Raw genomic sequence first — 21895 nt, 5'->3', positions numbered from 1 at the left:
TTTTTGCATGTTTGAATTGACACAGCCAGTGTTCATGGCACACAGTGGAATTACTGTGGAAACAGGTAATCACCAGAAAGTCTGACATCCTCATTTCATGTTTATTTCCTTTCTTCCTCATCTCTCCACTCTGAATTCACTTTTCCATTGCACAGTAGATGCAATACCTGAAATATGGCCAATTAACACATTAATGAATAAACCCCCTAAAATTGTCCAAAAACTGCCCCAAAAAGGTATTGAATGGATTGAGATCTGATTTCTCTCCTCTGGCTCTGCAAAGGGCACCTTCACATTCCAGGCAAGAGTTTTGGCTCATCAGGACCAATTTCATGGACAGGGCCTGCAGTTGTCAGAATGGGCCAGTGACAAGAACTAATATATTAACTAGTGTGCAGTACTCTGACAAATTGCTTACTAAATACATCAAAATTGATTGGGCATTCTGTGTTTAAATTGACAAATGACTGCATTAGGGGAAGGAGGGAAATCCATTAATTACAGCTGCCCTCAACCATAGGAAATGTAATCGTATAAATATAGATTTTGTTAAAACAGAAGTCTGTGCTTTACTCCCGTGTTGCTGGTAAGTGTACTTGCACCTCTTTGCTATTAAACCTGCAATAGGAGGTTTTGAAGACAGATCTTTGCAATTGGCTTTTAAATAATCAAAGAGCATTTCTGTTGTGTTAAAAGGAAAGATGCAGTGTTCCTGCATCGCGCTCTGACCGCTTCTGGAAATTGTTTCTCTCTCAGAAAAATGGACCTGTAGCTGAGGCTTCTGCTGTCTCATTAATTGTTTATTCTTAATGCAATGTCATTTGTATTCCAAGATGTGAGTATGCTAACCAGCACTCTGTATTCTCCTTCCTTGTCCCTGTACTGCTCTCCAAGTCATACTTGCAGGGCTGTTACATTTTTCTGAGTAAGAATTTGCACTTGAGTAAGATACAATCAGTTTTAGAGGCTTCGTTAAGGGATTCTTGAAAAGATTAAGGCCTGTATTTATAGCTGCCTTTGACTTTTGGCTGTTACAACAGATTTTCATTTCTGGACCAACTGTTGCACATATCTTGTGTTTCACTGAAAATGGCTTTCATTACAAGTCCAATTTAGTAACTGTCCATTGTCTTCACAGGGAGGGGGTGAGCCTTTCCCTGCTGTTTGTTTGGGTTAAATGATAACACCATTTATAGAGATAATCTCTGTAGCTCTGACATCATGTTTGCACTTCCTGCTCCCTCTAATGAAAGCTCTTCACCCTGGGCAAGACTTCTGTCTCCAAGCAGCATCGTGGTTCTTTATGGCCCCTTTTATGTTCCTTTCATACATTCCATTGACAGAAATAAAAATTACATCCACAGAGCTAGTGAGTATTGTGGGAAGTTGAAGGTAAGATGGGGAGTGTATGAAATAGCTGTGAATATGTTCTGTGAACACAGACACCATGAAAACCAAGCTGTGATGTCTGGAATGGCAGCCAGGGAGTGCCACAGGAGGAATCTGGACATTGTGGTCCTCCAGCCCTCCTCAGTGCCCAGCAGACTGAGGTGCTGCTCACTCGTTGCTGAATGAGCTGGATTGATAATCCCATTTTGTGCTGTACCTCTTCTTTCTCCTTCCTCTCCTCATTGAGAGTTTTGCATCTTTAGCCACGGGTTTGGGATGGAGGAATGCAGGTGCTGGTACATCCCTTTCTGCATGTGTAACCAGAGAGTTGTGTAGCATTTCTGGGAGGCCAGAGCTGCTCTTGCTCTGGGTATGTTCAATGTCTGTCACAAGCTGGGTTTCAGACAGTAAAACTGATCAAAAGCAGAGCCTGTGCAGTAACAACAATTACTCTGCTGTGTGGTTATGAGGTGTTCAAAGCCTCTGTGGCAGGGCCACGCTCAAGCAGGAGCTTGGGGCAGTTTCAGCTTCATTCCAGCATCTCTGCTGTGCTTTACTGGTTCTGCACTTGGCCAGTGGAACACAGCCCACTTCTGGAGTCCATCCCTGTCCAAACCCAGCTCTGACCCTGCCCTGGAGTGGGGGAATTTCACCTGAGCTCACCCAAGATGCTGTGGAGAGGAGCTGGAACAAGCCATGGGATATGGGTGAACATTTCCACCTCATTTTCCTGTGCTGGTTGTGTGAATGGTGCCCAAACCCCTGCCCTTCAGCTGTGCCCAGTGCCACAGGTGAGGGCCTTGCCACCAGGTTGTGTCAGCTGAGTGTTCCAGGCTTAAAACTGCAAAATCAGAGTGCCAGAAATTCCATCTTCTAGATTCCCACTTTGCCATTTTATTCTTTCTACCCAATGTTGCCTCAAGTCAGTTAATAATTTTCATTAAATTCTACTTTATTATAGTACTACTGTATTATATGAATGTGTGTATATATATATATATATAAAATTTTAAAAAAACCAACTATGGTTACAGTATTCCTGGAGAAAACTGATTCCAAGCAGGCATTTCTCATAGAGAATGTGTTTGGGGTTTCCTGGAAAGAGTCACAAATGGTGAAAATGGAATTTTCAAGTTTGCTTCTCACACTCGGAGGCGTGACAGATTGCAGGTTAATCTGCCTCCCCTTCCTCTTCCAGAAAAGGTGTTTCTAATGAAACTGAGTTCATGGTGGTTTTTTTTAGGGAAAACTAAGACTGTAGCCTGCACTTTCTGCTCTCTGCAAGAACCAGGACTGAGTGTTAAAGGAAGAAAATTTAATTTCTGGCAGAGCACTGTAGGTAAATCATTGAGTGAGCAGTGGAATAACTCACGATACATTCTTGTGAAGTATTTGTGAAATAATAGAGATGGCAATGAGCTCTGCAAGGTGCCTTGGCTGCTGGGGATGTGCCTGTTGAGGTTGTGCTGCAGGGACAGCCCTGGGCCCGTGCTTGGTTCCCTCAGCCCCAGCTCTCCCGCCCCGATGCGCGCGTTACGAACCCAGCGCTGCAAACAGCGCCAGCACAGCCCCTCAAACACTTTCAGATGTGTACAAACAACAGTAATGAACAAGGGCACATGCTGAAATGGTTCTTTCCTCCTGCTGCATGGTCATCTGGAAGTCCTTAGAGCAGGGTCCGTGAGCACGCAGGGTCAGTTTTCAAAGCGGCGTGCGGGGATTTCGCCGCGCGCCTCCCATTGCCGTTAATGGGAGTCAAACGGGTAAATCCCCACGCTCCGCTTTGAAAATTTACTACTAAGCCTCTTGACTTCTCACTACATACTTTGATTGTAACAGTAATCCATGGTTAACATAATTTTCCCGACAATAATGTCAAACATACTTTTGAAGTCGGTGAATTATAGAAATAGTTACCTCTTCCATAATTCTTTAAAGATGGCCATCAGATGGATTTCACCGTGCCTTCGTGCAGTTCAAATTGTTCTTTAACTCAGAAAAGAATATGTTTGTTCTGTTGTGGTGCCCAACTGATTGTCTGCTCACAGTCTGAGTGTTGAGCAGCTTTAAGGTTCTCCATGCTGTGAATAATATCAGGGTCTAGCTCTGCACAGATTTAGAAGTGCATAGTGCTAGGCTGGCCTCCTAAGGGAACTTCGGAGATGGAAGCTGAAATTAAGCCCAGGGAATTTTTAACTTGGGGGAAAAAAATCCAGGCTGTTGACTGTCAGACCAGTGTGAGTAAGGAGCAAGTAAAGCAGTCATAAAAAAATCTAAGAATTAATTTCCTAATTACAGACCTACCTATATCTTTATTAAAGTGCTGATACAGAGAGTGGATGGTCCATAAAGCACCAAATAAACTGTGGACAGTACACAAATAATGAATGAATCCAGCTCTAATCAACTGGTGCTGTGGAATAGCTGTCAGTCTGGCTAAACTCCTGCTTTATAGCCCGTTTTTAGCTTAATTTTATTATATTTATGCATATGAGAGTGTCAGAAAGTCCTAACAGGAAAAAAATGAGCAGGGAGTAGTTTTGGGTAAAAGAGGATATTTTAATCTGCGTGCCATGCTCCTGTGGGAGTTTACAAGCTGAAAACTGCATTAAAACCAGAACTTTGTTCAGTAACGTGCAGCCACAAGAAAAATTACATGGAGCATATCTCCAGCCTACAAACAGTTTATTGTTAACATGGCTGTGAGTGTTCTGCCCAGAATGAAGTCCTGCCCTTTGCTTTGCTGTCCCACTTGGGCAGAGGTAGAGCCAGAGGCAGCAGCTCTGACACAAACCCACAGAGCACGAGCTGGATGTGAGCTACACAACTGTGGGGCACCAAAACCACCCTGGCAGAGCTGAGATCACATCAATAACAGGGAAAAAAGGTGAATGTGGTGAATTTGGGGTGAGCCAGAACCGTCACATTCTGCTGGTGATGCTCTGGAACAAAGGCATGAAGGAAGTAATTCAAATTGTGGAGCTGAATTTTCCAGCACAAGGACTCCTGAAGTTTGTTGAGAAACTTATGATTTCCTCAAGTCTCTACCCCACCTAAATGTAACTGAGGAATCAGAGGAAAACCATCAAAATCAGGTGTTAGGGTGGGGTTTTTATGAAAATAAGGTACATATCATTTTTATCTTGTGTACCTGTTCACCACAGACATCCCTGGAGACTGGAGAGGTTATTTAAGAGTACATTGACCTGTTGCTACTGCATTTTAGAAACTCATCTGACATTATTAACGTTAATTATATTAAATTATAATTCTGGAGATGGAAGAGGCAAGCTCTGGGTGTCTGCAGGCATGTGCACCAAACAAACAGGCTTTGTGATGCTCAAATGCCTTTGTTTGCTCTTAATTTGGACAAACATTCAGCCCTTAGAGAAGAGCACACTGGGAATTTCATATATAACTCTCAATTAAATTGAATTGTGCAAAGCTTATTTCTATAAATGAGAAAATTAAAACCTTTTGGTTCAAGAAGTACACAAAACTAAGTAAAACTAATGATTTATTGTTCCCAAATTAAAGCCATAAGTGCACACACTGCAATTGAACTGCAGTGGTTCTTTGTTCCAACACTTTTATGCTGCTGAAAGATGATAATTTATAATCCTTGAAGGAAGATTTGTCTTAGCTTTAGGTATTTATTGTACAATTAGCCCATCCATGAACAAACCCACTGTGTTAATTCCAATATTCCTCCAGTGTGTATTTATCTTGCTCACGTGGCAGGAATGTCTATGCAAATTATTTGAGATTAATACAAATTGTTTGTTTTCTTTACTTGTCAGTAAATATCAAGGAGAAGCTTTTAATCAATGAGGGGAGTTTTTCGTACTTATTCATGGAGCTGTGTGACTCAGGTCTGGAACTCCAGAGGAATATCAGCTCTGCTGTGTTCCAGCCTTTGCTTTGGTTTGTGGTGACTCTTGTGTCTCACAGTCCCTTCTGTGCAGTTTTCCTGGCACTAACAATCATCACAAATAACTTCATTTGCAATGTGCTTTTTCCAGATACAACCTTCCTTCAATATCATGGTAACACCAATTCTGTCAGTGCAGAGAAAGGAACCTTGCTGGAGGACAGAGACTAAAGGTGCCATTATTACTTTTGAGCAGCTCAAAGATCCTTTTTGCCAAATATTGATGGCAAAACTGATTTTTGCTATAGGTATCAGTCCAGTTTTTCAGAAGTGTCCTTGAATGCTCATTTTTTGATTAATTTAATAAGCAAACTGTAAGAACTCATGTCCTGTCATACTGTCAGACAGAAGTTGTATGTTTGAATTCTCACCTTAGATTTTTAGTAAGCACTTATTTTTTTGTATTTTTTCACTTTTGTGTTTGTGTATTTCTGGGTTAAACAAACTCAGTTGCAGATATTTGATGTGTTTGTTCCAGATATTGGTGTGAAAACAAGTTAAAATTTAGCATAGCTCAGACACAAGGCATTTAATTGATTTGATTATTTTAAGAAGGTACAAGCCACCTGCAATTGCAGTAAAATTGTGCAGCCGAGGCTTTCTTGCTCCTGCTCTGTGTCTGCTCCATTTGTGACTTTTCCCAATGAAGGAGAAATTACAGGAGAACCAGTAAAAAACTTGCTACAAAGCTTTGCCAGAATTGGAATTTTATTGTTTGTTATCCTGCATGGTTGGGAAATTCTTCAGAAATTTAAAATACTCTGTGTTGCAGCATCAGAATAACCTCAGTGGTGAGTGAGAATCTGTTGTAATTTCCAGTGTGAATTCAAATTTTCAAGGAATTGAGCTGGAAGATAAAAGATTACTCAAATTCCTGGAAATGGCCTACCAGGGTTAAATTAATCTCATCTTGGAGCTTGATACGGATGTGAGAGGTGTGTGCCCAGAAAAGGGGGAAACAGGAAAAGGGGCTTTGCATTTTTACACTGTGTTTGTTCCTACAATTGCAAGGGCATTTTCAAGTTGGAAAGATTGCCCATGTGAAGGTGTGTAAGAAGCAGCACAGGGGTGGCAGATCCAGCCAGGATCACTTGTCTGTAAGGTCATTTGTCCCAGCTCACTGCACATTCCCACTGGGAGTGGTGGGAGTGGGGATCCCCCATCCCAGCCAGCCCCTCCAAACTGCTTCTGTGCTAGGTGTGGCACAGAAATGCAGCTTTATTAAACAGCCAAATAAATGGCTGAGGGCTGACCTCAGCTGAGCCTTTATCACTGCTGCCCTGCTGCTGAACTCCCAGGCAGAGCTTTTCCATGGAATTCAGCATTTCCAGCTCTCCTGGCTGGAAAGGGTTAATGCTGTGTGGAAACACAAGAGCTGTGGCTCCTCAGGGAAAGGCTTCCAGGGCACCACCAAAACGAATCATTTGTTCAGCTTTTCTGTTGTTTTTTCAAATTTCTTTCTCACTGTAAAGCCATCTTGAATCTCCAGTAAAATGTGAAAGTATTCCCCAAGGGAGAAATCCAGTGAGCAGACAGGGGGGATGCTGCTCCCTGGGCTGTGGTTGTGCAGCTTCCCTAATCTTGACAGCTCTGGTAGTTGCCCCTGGGACAGAAAGAACAAAAAAAAAAAAAAAATTCAGATCAGTCCATAAAGTTCCTGTTGGTTTGAAAGCAAAACCATCTGCTGGAGCCATGGAGTTTGTTAGGGAGTTCAGTAACAGGAAAGCCTGCAGTTGATCAGCTGTGCTCTCTGAAACAGGCAGCAGGATTCAGGGAGCCAGGAGATGTGGGGAGCATGAGGGCAGCAGCAAAATGGGTCAAAATATTGGGTTTGGTTTGTACTTGTGTGGTTTCAAGGAAGAGAAGTGGCTGCTGTGATTTCATATTCTGAGTGTACTGTGAATCCTCAAGAAGACATACATTGCTGTGCCATTAACTTACTTTAAAAGCTTTTTTTTAATAAAGCATTCAGCAGTAAGTCTGATTTGTGTCTTGTGGGTTTTTTGCAGTGGTGCCTCCGGGGAGCCCCGGGCCCATCACCCGGCACGAGTCCTACGACAGCCTGGCCTCCGACCACAGCGGGCAGGAGGATGAGGAGTGGCTGTCCCAGGTAGGCTCTGGGGGCTCCCAGCTCAGCAGAACAGCAGTGGGAGCCTCTGGAAGCAAAATTCCCAACTTTCCCCCAAGTGGGAATTAACCTTCCTGCAGGCAGGGTGTTGCTGTGTGTGAAGGTGACTCTGCTGTGGGTGTGGGAATGGATCTGATGGTGCCAGAGCTGACAGAGCCCCAGCATTCCTCACACACTCACATCCCTGGGAAGCCCAGCAGGAAGTGGGAAGTTTCAGCTGGCAGTAACAAGTGATCTGCCTCCCTTTGCCTCCTGGCATGGTCCTTTTAGGGCAGGGATGGAGGAAGTTGGAAGAACAGTGGTGCCCTTTGGGTGGTGACCTTCCTTTGACCATAAAAATGGGCAGTAGCTGGTTTCCTTCCTTCCTTCCTTCCTTCCTTCCTTCCTTCCTTCCTTCCTTCCTTCCTTCCTTCCTTCCTTCCTTCCTTCCTTCCTTCCTTCCTTCCTTCCTTCCTTCCTTCCTTCCTTCCTTCCTTCCTTCCTTCCTTCCTTCCTTCCTTCCTTCCTTCCTTCCTTCCTTCCTTCCTTCCTTCCTTCCTTCCTTCCTTCCTTCCTTCCTTCCTTCCTTCCTTCCTTCCTTCCTTCCTTCCTTCCTTCCTTCCTTCCTTCCTTCCTTCCTTCCTTCCTTCCTTCCTCTTCCTTTTTCCTTTTTCCTTTCCTCTTTCTTTTCCTCTTTCTTTTCCTTTCCCCTTTCCTTTCCTTTCCTTTCCTTTCCTTTCCTTTCCTTTCCTTTCCTTTCCTTTCCTTTCCTTTCCTTTCCTTTCCTTTCCTTTCCTTTCCTTTCCTTTCCTTTCCTTTCCTTTCCTTTCCTTTCCTTTCCTTTCCTTTCCTTTCCTTTCCTTTCCTTTCCTTTCCTTTCCTTTCCTTCTGACAATTCCTGTGACTTCTAGCCAGATATAAATATTCTATTGCTTTAAAACTATCATGCTTGGTGGAGGATTTTTATATCTTTAGGTCTAATCTTTGTCTTGTTATCCAGTCTTGCTTTGTCTCAGTCCATGAAGCTTCTCTGTAAGAACTCAGTAAATACTTGAGCATTTGGCTCAGAACCTCAGTGTAAGAATGTAGGTCATGAATAATACACTGAGAATTAGTTCCTGTTAGAAATGAAAGGTTAGAGTTAAATAAATAAATAAAATTTACAAATGCTCTGGATTTGCCAGAGCAATTACAAGGTACCTGATCCATGGAATTCACCCTGACAAATTAGGTGGGTTTCCTCTGGTTTAAGAACAATGTTGTTATGGGAGTGATGCATTAAATGTGTTGCTGGGGTGTATGGCATAAATATGAAATATTTATGGATGGGATTTGCTTCTCCCACTGGTGAATAAATCATACACAGCTTTTTCCTGAAATGAGAGGTTAGGTTTCCACATGGACCTGTCCAGGAGGAGCATTCACTGGGGAATCCAGTCATGTGAATTCATTTACCTGTCTGAGGTTTCAGATGTGGCTGCACTTTGAGGTGTCTCATTTGTTTGTGCTGTGTCTGATTTCTCAGAGCACAAAGATGATGAAACTCCTCAGTCAGGGCAGTCAATAGGAATTTTATCTCTGAGTTCACTGGGAGCAGATTTCACCTGTAGTTTCTGTAGTTTTCCAGCTCTCCAGGACTGTTTGGAGGCATTTCCTTATTTTACTGTTCTGGTGAAACCTCAGGGAAAAAGAGATTATGGCAAACCTACCTTATGGCTTTTTGTTTATTAATAATTCTTAGAAGATACAAGATGTCAACAGAACTTAGACTGCTCGAACTTCACCACATCCATCCCTCTAGAAGAATAAATAAATTTATAAAAGGAAATAAAAATCCCAAGTGATGTCACAGAACAGGGATAATTCTGAGAATGCTCCTGGAATGTTTAACTCCTGCTGAGAGCAGCAGTGATGAGAGCCCTTGGAGCAGAGCAACGCTGGCTCTCCCCGAGCCAGCCACTTCAGATTAAGCCTAAAGTGCAAGGATGTTTTTCAAAATTAAAGTGTTGTTATCAACAGCAACAGCAAGCAGTGAAAAAACACCGCCCTTCACTTCAACTTTTCAATTAGAACAGTGGGTAATGGGTGCTGTCAGTGGGAAGTAGATACAATATGTTTGTCCTGCACACAACAGGAGAGCGAATAGGAACATCTGGCCATAGCCTCAGTAAAATTGCAGAGGCATCTGTTTACCTCTCGGCTCTGTGACACTGATGGTTTCAAGCTTAAAATACACAGATTACTTTATCTGTGGCCTAATTTACGCTGCTACATAAAAGCTACTTGCCTCAGAAAGGGCTGCAGCCAAGCTGGGTTAGGCTGAGCTAAATGCAAGGATGGAAATAGAGCTGCTGTGGTTGTTGTCTGACATGAGCAGAGAACTGACATCAGCCAGGGTTTCAAATTGCTCCTTGAAGATGGAGAGTCACTACTAGTGCACATCTGTGTACCTATATAAAAATCTGTTTTCATGAATTCCCTGCTAATTTGCATTTCTGCTGTGATGCTGATTGTTTTAGCAGAAACTAATAGGTACTTTATAGTCTATTTTCTGTTCTAAAAGTATGAGTTCACCAGAGCTTAATAATTTCATTTTACATTTCCTTTTCCTGATATTTAAAAGCTCTTTTTGATTTTTAGTCTTGTATTGCATTATCTTTCCAGCCTTAATGATTCTATTCTCCTGATTAGAGAAGTTGAATGCTTTGTTCACCCTTTTATTTACGGTTTTCCTGATCACAAACACCCTGCTTCTGTTTAATTGTCAGAATTTTGGTTAAATGGACGTGTTTGTGGCACATCCATGGTTGTGCTCCTGTGCTTAGTGTGACCTGGGCTCATCCCGGCACTCTTCCCATGGCTCTGGGTTATGGATTTTGTGCTTCCCACAAGGTGCTCTGTGCCAGCCTCTCCTCACATGTGCCAACAGGAATTAGGAGCTGTGATTTACCATCCAGCTCTCACTGGATCCATGGGAAGCAGCTGAAGCTGAGAACTTTGACAAAGCAGCTGTGACAAAGCTGGGAGGAGCTCTCTGGAAGTGCTTCCCTGCCCTGCTTGGGGATCTCTGTGGGATGTGGGCCCTTGGTTCCTCTCTCTGCTCCATGCAGATTCAGGCAGAAATGTGTTCCCTGTCAGTCATGGCATTTGAGTTTTGGGGTGTATTTCATGATGGCAAGGGGGAGAATGAACAGGATCAGGTGAGGTGCTGGCCAGGATGAAGCTTTGATCTTTAGAACAACTTAAGAACTGGAGTTCAGTGTCCTGAGGCTGGTGGTTCACGAGCTCTCAAGTCTCTGCAAGAAGGTCTTGGCTTTGGCTGAAGCATCATTCTCCAGCAAAGACATCTCCAATTTTGCTTTGTTAAACATTCCTGCAAGCACCCTGGCTCAGAGCACCCTTCTCCCTTGAGAACAGTGGGATTCCAGGAGTCCAGCACACCAAAAGAACTCTGTAGCCCTGATATTTTCTGAAGTACCTTTGCCAGGATTTTTCTCCTGAGGCCTCAGGAACAAAATGCAAACATTGATTATCTGCTGCTGTGGAATGCAACAGGTGCATTTGTGATTGGTCTCATGTGGTTGTTTCTAATTAATGGCCAATCACAGTCCAGATGGCTCAGACTCTCTGGTCAGTCACAAGATTTTATAATCATTCTTTTCTTTTCTTTGCTTTTCCTTGCTAGTCTTCTGATGAAATCCTTTCTTCTATTCTTTTAGTATCGTTTTAAAATATCATTTTAGTATAATATACATTATAAAATAACAAATCAGCCTTCTGAAGCATGGAGTCAGATTCTCATGTCTCCCCTCATCCTGTGACCCCTGTGAACACCACCACAGAGCCCCTCATTACCTGGAGCTGCAGCTCAGTGTTAATCCCTGGCCATCTCCCCTCGCACAGGTGGAAATTGTGACTCACACGGGGCCTCACCGGCGCCTGTGGATGGGCCCCCAGTTCCAGTTCAAGACCATCCACCCGTCGGGCCAAACCACCGTCATCTCCTCCAGCTCCTCCGTGCTGCAGTCGCACGGGCCCAGCGACACCCCCCAGCCCCTGCTGGACTTTGACACTGATGATCTCGATCTCAACAGCCTCAGGTAACAATAACACCAATTCCCGGCTGCCTGACATTTGCTTCTGTGGGATGTGTCGCAGTTTTTATCGGGCTTGTCCAGAGGAAGGTCTTGGAAGAGTGGTGATGCACCAGTGGGAAAAGTCCATCCAGGCTGAGCAGCTCAGATTCCTTTTGCTGTCAGACAAAGACAGCACAAAGTCTGGTGGCCTTGCTCAGTGTGCTCTTGCCTTTCACAGTTTCTGCATTGCTTAATAAATTCATTTTCCCAGACGTGAGTGGGAGCTTTGTGCCATGAATTTAGACAGCGGTCAGTGTGTTGGAACAGTAAGTGAACTTCTGGAATGTTTTCCTCCTCCCTGTTTTTGTTTTTTCCCACTCCTTTTTTTCCTTCTTTGTAATTATTTTTCATGTATTTAATTCATCTGGTTTTGGACATCAGCTGATTTGGAACTGGGGGCAGGGGATGGGCTTAGGGAAGGGAAGGAAGGAGAGTGAAGGTAACTGTGGGTTTACATTTACTGGTGATTTGTAGAAAAGATTTATGCTCCAAGTGTTTGTGTCCTGCCCAGTGACTCCAGATTTAACAAGTTTCCATGCTCCTGACTCTGCATGTGATTTGAAGTCCAAAGTTCTGTGGTAGGGACTTGGATTGTTTGGGACTGTGTCTGAAATTCTTAGGAGTAAATCAAGAGAGCTGGATAATATGACTTGTCCCATGAAAAGTGGGCAGATTATCCTTGGACTGGAAATCCATGGGTTTGAAATGTTTGATTTCTCCTTGTGTGTAATTACTGCCACGAGTAAGGATGTAGCTGTCAAATTTTTAAAAAATATAAAATATATATGTATGCATATACAGAAAGAAAGCAGAAATAAAAAGAAATAATACAGATCTTTGTTATAAAAGGAATCAACAGTTACAAATGGGTCTTTAAAATTCTGCTGTTGAGGAGGGCAATGGAGGCTTTTAACCAAGTTTGGGTAGGGTGATCTTTATCCTTTGAGGCTCCCTGAGAGCTCCCATCTGAGCCATTCTTTGGGAATACCCACTTTGAGTCTCTGGGCAGATCATCTCAATCTCAGCTGCAACCAATCAAGGGAAACCAGAACTTTCCAACGGCTTTTAAGCCACTTCACAATGAAATTGCTGCTTGTCCCAGGTGATTCTCGTTTGGGTGGGATTGTGGCCAGGTGGTGGCTGTTAATATTCTGCCCATGGAGGGGTGGAGCCACCATCCCTGGACCTGCTCATAGTAGGACTGGAGGTGGCCCTCAGTGCCATGGTTTGGTTGGTGAGGAGGTAGCAGGTAAGAAGCTGGACTGGAGGATGATTTTTAGGGTGTTCTCCAGCCTGGGTCACCGTGTTTGTGTGGACTTAGTGCTGTGGATGAGGAGGTGGCAGGCCATGGGTTGAACTGGATGCCCTTCAGGGTGCTCTCCAGCCTGGCTCACTGTGATTTGTGTGGACTCAGTGCCATGGTTTGGTTGATAAGGAGGTGGCAGGCCATGGGTTGGACTGGATGATGTTCAGGCTGTTGTTCTCCAGCCTGGCTCACTGTGATTGTGTGGACTCAGTGCTATGATTTACTGGATGAGGAGATGGCAGGCCATAGGTTGGATTTGGTGCCCTTCAGGCTGCTCTCCAGCCTGGCTCACTGTGATTTATGTGGATTCAGTGCCATTCAGTGGATGAGGAGGTGGTAGGTCAGAGGGTGGATTTGATGCCCTTCAGGCTGCTCTCCAGCCTGGCTCACTGTGATTTATGTGGATTCAGTGCCATAGTTCAGTGGATGAGGAGATGGCAGGCCATAGGTTGGATTTGGTGCCCGTCAGGCTGCTCTCCAGCCTGGCTCACTGTGATTTATGTGGATTCAGTGCCATTCAGTGGATGAGGAGGTGGCAGGCCATAGGTTGGATTTGGTGCCCGTCAGGCTGCTCTCCAGCCTGGCTCACTGTGGTTTCTGTGCTCCCCAGGATCCAGCCCGTGCGCTCGGAGCCCGTCAGCATGCCGGGGTCCCCGCGGCCCGTGGCCGACCGGCGCGGCGTCTCCACGGTCATCGATGCTACTTCAGGTAGGAACAGCCTCATTTTCTGCTCCATATCATCAACCTGCTCTTTGGTTCTGGCTGGTAATATGTGTACTAATTGTTGCCATCAAAGTTGTCCTGGTTTTCTGCAACACAGGGTAAGTGCTGTCTCATACAAATGCTCAATCCTGCCATAATGATGATTTTTATTTCCCCCTCCTCTTACCACTCAAATGTGAAGTTACAGCATTGTGGTAAGGTCTGGACACATATTTATGTAAAGTTTAACATGAGCTGTAGAATACTAAAAATTGCCTAAACTAAAAAGCAGAACATTTACAAATACTAACACTGAAATGCTTTTATTAATGAATGCCTAAAGCAGAGATTATTACAGTTCTGTCTCGTTTATAAAGTAGCTTTCATTGAAATGTAATCATAAATGTAATTGATTTCTGTGAGCAGTTGGGACAACAGGAGACTTTATCTATGTTTGTGTAATAGGCACATTTTCACTGCTCTGCTCTGAAAAGAGTGTGTGGATTTAATACTACAGTGGTTGTGTTAATATCAACAGAGTAATAGATGTGCTATAAAGTTCTCTGTTCCCCCCAGTGCTGGGGAATAGCCTGTCTAAAGAAACAATGGCAGCAGCAGAGCTTTATGTTCCAGTGCAGCTGTGCAGTGTCTGAGGGTCCACACAGCAGGATTTTGTCAAATAAAATCTCTCACAAGTAGAATTATTAAACACACAGCATTAGTCAAACAGTCAAGTCGGAGAGGATTTTAATCTTCAGTGATTTGAAAATCCCTGGAGACTCCTGATTGGATTGAGGTTAAACTGTAAAAAGAGACTGTAACACATACAGACAGGGGTTTCTGAAGTTTGGTTTAAAGAGAGTTAAAATAAAAGCTCCTGTTTCAGACTCTGTTTGCTGTTTGATATAAATGCTGAGTCCAAGATACTTCATTGTTTGCCAAATGAATTTATTTGGGTATTACAGGATATTTCATGTATGTGTTTATAACAGAGTTCAATAGTAACCACATTTACTTTGGACATTGAGAATTGTCCTTATAAATTCCATTTCAAATATTTAAAAGTTGTTAAATTAATTCCTGTTGGGCTTAGACAAACATCTGGTGTTGGTTATTGAAGGGGAATCTGTTTGTTTTACTACATAGCAAAGTAATTTTGAAAATAATTGTTTGATACAGAAGAAAATATTAATGCATCAGTTATGATTTTTTTTGCCTAGTTTATCTATGCTTATTGCTCCTAAAAGGTTCCAAGTTGGAATCACAGGAGAGCTTCAGGCTGTATTTGTGACACTTGAGATTCAGAGTGATTAATGGCAGAGCTGTGCTCACTATCAGCTGATGCAGAGAGAGATATCAGCATTGTCAGGGTGGGGATTTTCCCTCCTGTGCAGGAGCAGTGCCTTCACCTGTAACAGGGCTGTGCAGTAATTCTGAAATGTGATCATTCTGTAACTGCAGCATTTCTAAAGCTGTGTTACCCCATCCTCAGCAGCAGCAATGGGCACACAGGGCTGTGCCTCCTCCATGCTGAACAGTTCCTCAGGTGTGGATGGGGCTTTAATATGAACTGCCCCGTGTGAATGTGGTGAAGCCTCATTTGTAATGCCTTTAACATGTGTGTCTATATTAAAATTGCCAAAATCCATCATTAGGACACTGAGAATATATTTACTGTGCAGTATGACTCAGTTTGGTTATAGCACTCCATAAGTTTCTTGTAAACAATACATGGCTTTTGTCAGGGACGTGCTGATGGCAGAGTTTTATTCGCTTCACCCAGACAGGTTGGGTTGGAATTGATTTTTGATTCTGGAATTTTAGCATCTCCTTGCAGCTTTTGTATTGCCTGATCCTCACTCTTTCCCATGCAGAACTTAGGGGTTCAGAGTCTGAATTGTGTGATGGTTTAGGGGTGTGAATTGTTGCAGAGTAAAGAAGACACAAGGAAAATATATACACTGGTTTTGAGGTTTCAAACTGTATTTGTAACAGGGTCCAGAAATGGAAAGAAGAGTACTTAATGCTTATTTTCTTCTCCTCCCACCTGTGAGATGTGCAGAAAACTCCATTAATCTCAGCTGTGGATGGGAAGGGTTTGGTTTTAGCACCACTCATGTACAGCATTGGCTTTTTGTGTTCCAGTCCACCACTTTGAGTATTCTCATTTCCTGCTCTTCCCACGTTGCTGATGTTCTTTATGGAAAAGACATTTTTAGGTTTGAAGGATTTTTAAGTAGGTCATAAATTTCTGCTGCCTGAGCTGAACCAGGAAGTGATTGCTGAGCTCTGGCCCTGCACTGGGGCCTGTTGCACTTTATGAAGATTTTATCTGGGGCTTTGATTGCCTGTTGCTTGGAGATGCAACCATGTGGCGCCTCTGCTTATCTGACTCATCACTTCTCCTTCCTATCAAAAGACTCCAAGTACATGTTTATCATCTCCATTATCCTTCTGCCATCCCCAATAGCTTCCTTCCCTCTCCCCCTTTGGTGACAATTCTCTTGGTGCATTTATTAAGCAGTTTGTATGTTTTTTGGTTTTTTTTAAGCATGTTTTTTTTCCTCATGTGTCTGTAAAGCTGTGGTGTGCTAAGGACAATCTCATTGGATCACTTGGAAAAGTCTTAATTTAAAAAGTGCAAAACTCTAATGCTGGTAATCAATAATGAAAATTTAGTGTCATTCTCAAGGTGGCTGAATCTGTAAAGGTTACTTGGATGTATTTTAAATATATATCTTACATCTTGGTTCTCTCAACTCAAAATTCTCCCAAGACTCTTCTCTGATTTATTTTTTTCAAGAAAAGTTTGCAAAAATTCAGTCACCTAAAGCAACTGGACACTTGTCCCTCAGTGCACATATTTGAGTCATATGCATCACAGAGAATGTACCCTGAAGGATGAAATGCACTGGAATTCCAGATGCTGCTCCAGATTGGAGTTGGAAATGTTAAAGGGGGACAAGAGTGAGTTTAAATCTCCGTAAAGCAGGAAGGTTTTGGTGATAATGCAGCAGCAGAGCCACTGCAAGGCAGGAGCTGCTCACTGTGTGCAGCAGGCAGAGGGTGTCTGTCTGTCTGTCTGTCCCTCCTCCCCAAAGGTGTGCTCAGGCTCTGGGCTTGGCTTTGGGTTAAGCCTTAGTGGGTCAGGTTTTATTTATGAGCCCAGAAATTAAACAGGAACCTTAAAGTGTGCAGGTGATGCTGCAGCTGAAGGTCACATCGTTACACACCCACCCCAACCAGCACCTCTCTGAATTTTTCATTCTGTGACCTGTGGAGATGACATACATCATATGTGTGACATATCTGAAAAAACAGACCTGGTGGGGCTCTCTGAATAATGAGAGATGCAGAAATTAGGGGTAGGTTAGGGTATCTGTACAGTAAATTCTGAGCTTGCAGAGCTGGAACAGCTCCAGGAAAGGATTTTGCAGCAGTTGCTGGTCGGGGAGTTTGCCCACACAGCTGCACTGAGTGTTTGGCTTCAGCTGCACCCAGGTGTGGGCTCAGGTCCTCAGGTGTGCTCAGTGACTCAGCCCTGCTCATTTCAGAGAAGTGGCTGCATCTGTGTGTCTCTCTATGGAAAGCCTTGTTTGTTCCCTCACACAAAGAGTTTTTGCACACTTACCCATCAGCCAAGTAATGATTTGGTTGCATTGCTAGTGCAGGATGAGAACATTGACAGAGGAATTGTCTAATCTGTTTTTCTGCATCAACCTCTTCCTTTCCTGCTGGGAGGAGGTCACAGAATAGAATCATAAATTTATTTCTTTCTTGCCTAGAATAAATGCAGAAATTGAGTGGGAAGGATTTCAGTGAATGACATTATTTAATGAATAAAATTAATTTGTAGAGAAAAAAGATCCTGAGGATTCTTTTCCTCATTAATTGTGTGTGGGATGGGGGGAGCCTTAATGCTCTCAGCTGAAACCTGGTGAGTGCTGTGCTGCAGGGGGATGCACACATCATTTTTTAATGAAGATTGTTTATTACTGTTGTATGAAACTCTGACAACACTAAGCTCTCTTCTGGTTACTTCAATCAATGCCCACTTAAAATCAGCTTGTAATTTAGTACTTCCCTCTCTTTTGTGTGTGACTGGCTGGTCATGGACAGGGAGTTCTGCCTGCAGAGGGTTTAATGAACAGAAGAATTGACTGGGCCTTTGTTGGGGAGGGAGTTGTCCTTTTATTGTTCGTCGCCACACCTGTGAGGCACAGACCACGGGACAAATTTTTACTGTCCAGCAATGCTCTCACTTGGAGTTTAATAAACACTTCTGCCATCACACCTTAAACCATCTGAGCTCCTTTCTGTTGTACGCACAATCAAATATTTATTCCCAAACGCTGTAGAGCACAAAGTGCTGCCTGGGAGCAGCGCAGCTCAGTTATTCAGGTAGTGAAGATGTGTGAATGCAGCTGGCGGATGAAGTCAGCAGCACTGTGAATTCCCAGGCTGTCCCCGCTGCCACAGGCGATGACTGCCGGGCTGAGGCGGGGCCGGGCTCCCCTCGCACAGCTCGGGTGTCAGGGCTGCCGAGCTCCCTGCCTGAAACGGATCCGGCTGCAGCCCTTGACCTGAACCTGTAATTACCTGCCTGGGATAAAGGTGGTTTGTTGTGGCAGATAGAGATTGCACTCGGGGCTGCAGGGGATAATGCTGAGCTTTGAAGGCAAGGAAGGGCTTTGGCCCCTGGGCTGTTCTTCGCAGTAATTGAGAGGTTTTAATAATGGGCAGAGAACAAGCTGCTCTTAGGGGGCATCACCTGTTCAGGAACACAGAAAAGCCAACCCAGCGCTGCTTGGTTTGTGTTACTCATCCTGTCAGCCTGAATTTACATGAGTTTAAGTTATGTTGCTTTCCTGGAATAACTTCTGTGCTGATCCTGTTAATGTATCTATTTTAAATGCTTATTATGTTACCTATTTGCATAACATTTTCTGCATTAGTCCCTGCCTGGTGACAGCATGTGGGATATCTCAGGTATCTTTGTTTCCTCACATGTGCTCCTGCTGTCTCCATCCAGCTCATCTGCCTTGCTAAGTGTGTGTGTGCATGAGCTGCATAATGCAAAATCCTGGTACTTAGAATGTTTTCAACTTGATTTATTTCATCTAATTTGAGAAAATGTTATCTGATGATTTTTTGAAGAGAGCCTTAAGACAGAAGTGACTCCACCAGGCTCCAAGATGCCAGTGCAGTGTTCATGATTACATCTGCAAACAGCCATGCCCTATAGACTGGGGAGATGTGAGGAGAAATTGAAATGACCTGACACTACTGATGGGGCACTTGCTGCTGGATCTCTGCCTGGACTGGGAAAAGACTCAGCTGCAGGGGCCCAAGGAGCAGCATTAATGTCTGCAAACGCTGGTGGGTGTTTTCTGCAGGCAGGAGAAGTACACTGGAGAGGACAGGCATGGCAGCAGAATCATTAGATGCTGATTTAATTTTCCAGCCTGTGATGATTGTGGGTGGTTTAGTCAGTTCTGGAGGTGGCAGCTCACTCCCCACAGCACAGTGTGGTGATGTGGGGCAGCTTTGCCCTGCAAGGGACAGAGGAGTCTCCTCATCCCAGTGTGCCTGTGGTACAGCTGAGCACTCTGGCAGTGACTGAAGCAGTTCATCTCTTCTGAGATGGTTGCATTTCAAACCAAGCCCGTATCAGCTTAAAAACTACTGCTGTGTGCATCTGATTCCAGTGGTGGGAATGAAAATCAAAACTCAGCAATTTCTAAATTCCTAGGCCCTGCTGTGTTGGGTGGAATTTGGCTTTAAGCAGGTGAGGTTCCTGGGGTGCTGCTCTCCCCGTTCACCTGTCCCAGGTGACTTTTGGCCCAGCAGTTCCTGTGTTATGTCCCAGCTCCCTGGGTGAGCTGTGCCCTCCCCAGCATGGTTAAAATCCAGGGGATGGGGCTTTCCTTCCCCAGCAGGATGAGTTGCAGTGTGGCCCCGGGGCCCTGGTAATGGTCCCTGGCACGGTGCTGCTGCTCCCAGACAGTTGTTCCTGTGTCACACAACCTGCCTGACGTGTGTTCAGGCTCCATTAGTGCAGCCCCTGCAGTGTCTCACTGCTCAAGTGTGAGCCTCCACCTTCCAGCTGGGGAAGGCACCTTCAGTTCACATCAGCTGAACAATTGCACTGGGCTGGAGCACGGTGTGAGCACAGAAATGCCATGGGTTTATTTAGGGGGGAAAAAATAGTCTTGTTATCCTGGGTGTTTTGTGCTGGTTAACAAAAACTCATTATTAATATGAGATTCTGATGTGCCCCTTAATTATCTTTGTTAATGCTATGTGTAGGTAGCTTTAAAGCTCTGAAGAAGTGGGAAGTGTTGATTCTAATCATATCTGACACCACAATCTTCTGTGGAGCAACACATGAGCTGAGATTCCCGATGGGCTCCTGTAGGATACAATATTTATTATAGCTGGAGATCTAAGAGCTCCCAGCTACTGTTAAACTTACAAGAGATCCAGAAACCTCAGTGTCTGTACTTGTGTTTTGAGAGATTGCACAGAAATAACACACCACTGGTATTTGCAGGCAGTGTGTGCATTGACATTTCTGCTCTTTTCCTCCACTGCTTAAAAGAGGCATTTTGCAAATCTTTATATTTTTATAAGCTTGTAACATATGCTAAGCTCATCTAATAATCTAGACTGCTTGAAATAGCCTTAAAATGAATGTGCAAATTAAAAGAGTGTTTGAGTTTTGGAGGGAGAATTGTTTCAGGGAAAGCTTTATTTGTGATCAGTTTGTAATAGAGACATTTTTATTTAGTGATTTCATTAATTAGGCTTTATCTTTCAAAGTATTTGCTCACCATTTCCCATGTTTGCTTTGAAAACAACTAAATATGCCTCAGTTTTTCTTGTTGCCACTTTGGCCTGCAGTGTCTGTTGGATGTTAATGGTTTCAGGATTCTGGTTCTGATCATCCTGAGATATCCTGCAGCTTGTCCTGCCTTCTTCTCAGGAGGGGTTCCAGGACATCAGCCCTTGTCCTCAGGGCTCTGCAGACCCTTCCTTTTGTATTTGTATTCCTCCTGCTGTAATTTTTAATGTAATATCAGCATAAGCACTTATTTTCACCACTGTTAACCCAAAAGGAGCAGGTTTTAGCAGTTGTCCATTAGAGTGTGATAAGGATGAGTGAGCAGAAGTGTGGATTTGGGGATGTGACACATAAAACTGAGCTATTTGGCATGATAAGTTAGCCAGGCATTTCATCTACTCCAAGGTGCAGTTTAATACCTTGAGGGTGCTCCAATCACAGCCTCCTCACCCTGGCTACTCACTGGAGTAAAGATGTTCTCTGCTGGGAATAAATATTTATATTTAAGTTGAAATACAGCCTGTTGGTGCTCACTTGTGTATATATTTTATTGCCTCGGTGACGTCAGGGGTAAAGAAACAGATGGAAAATATTTTGTTTTCCTTAATTACCCACCACTGTGGGATAGCCATTGGCTTGGGGCTGTGGCTCCTCCCCTGCCTTGGACTCCATCCCTGGCAGCACCCCAGCCAGATTTTAATAGTTCTTTATCTGCTGCTTGCATTGCTTTTAACTTTCACTTTTTATTACAAGCCAGGCTAAATTGGGTGCTGGTTACTGCTCCAGCTTTGCCCGGAGAGCTCTGAAAGCCAAAGCTGGTGCCAGCAAGTGCCTGCTGCAGAGAGCAGGGAAAGGAGCTCCTGATGGTCACCACGGTCCCTTTGGGACGAGCACATCCCAGCTGGGCTCCTCCAAGATGGAATAAAAACCCCAAAGCTGAGGCTGGGAGCTCCAGGACTCTCCTTGCACCCCAGAGCAGCTGAGGAGGAGGATGGTGACAATCAGGGCCTCCTTTCCCTGCTCCCATTCCCTGCCTCTGTTATTTACTGAGCAAACCACTGAGTACTCTACGTTTTTTCCATCACTTAAAATATATTTTAAAAATAAGGATGATTTTACTTGGGATTGAATGTAAGATGTGGTAAATGGCCGTAGATCATCTGCAAAGTTTTTGTGTTGCTGGTGGATTTATAACAAGCAGAAAGTTGGTGTGAAAGAATTTGGAGAAGCAAAAAGCGCTCTGGTAGTCTTTTGGTTTTGGTGTTTGTATTTAAACTCTAGGGAAAAAGCCCAAATAAAAGCAAAGCAACACTCAGTATACACAGAAATGCTTGCAGGGAGCTGCATCTTAGCACTGAAGTTAAAAATTCACTGTATTGTAAGTGAACCATTTCCCCCTTGATTTGTGTCCAAAATATGAGGAAAAATCTTGCAGCTGCATTATGCATTTTACAAAAGAACATATGCATGCATTTAAATC

General features: G+C 43.8%; 1 protein-coding gene across 5 annotated transcripts in view; it reads left to right on the top strand.

Moving 5' to 3' along the window:
* BCAS3 (BCAS3 microtubule associated cell migration factor) overlaps positions 1–21895 on the top strand; it is a 296865-nt gene that overhangs the window by 112212 nt on the left and 162758 nt on the right. For all 5 annotated transcript variants that reach the window (XM_059487012.1, XM_059487010.1, XM_059487013.1 and 2 more), the window contains exons 20-22: positions 7330–7430; positions 11331–11527; positions 13480–13577. In XM_059487012.1, coding sequence (XP_059342995.1) covers positions 7330–7430; positions 11331–11527; positions 13480–13577 — 396 coding nt within the window. The remainder of the gene's footprint in view (positions 1–7329; positions 7431–11330; positions 11528–13479; positions 13578–21895) is intronic.

This window comes from Ammospiza nelsoni, chromosome 21 (assembly GCF_027579445.1).
Source record: "Ammospiza nelsoni isolate bAmmNel1 chromosome 21, bAmmNel1.pri, whole genome shotgun sequence".
Lineage (NCBI taxonomy): Eukaryota > Metazoa > Chordata > Aves > Passeriformes > Passerellidae > Ammospiza > Ammospiza nelsoni.
Note: the sequence above shows the minus strand (reverse complement) of the source record. Positions and strands in the feature narration are given on the sequence as shown.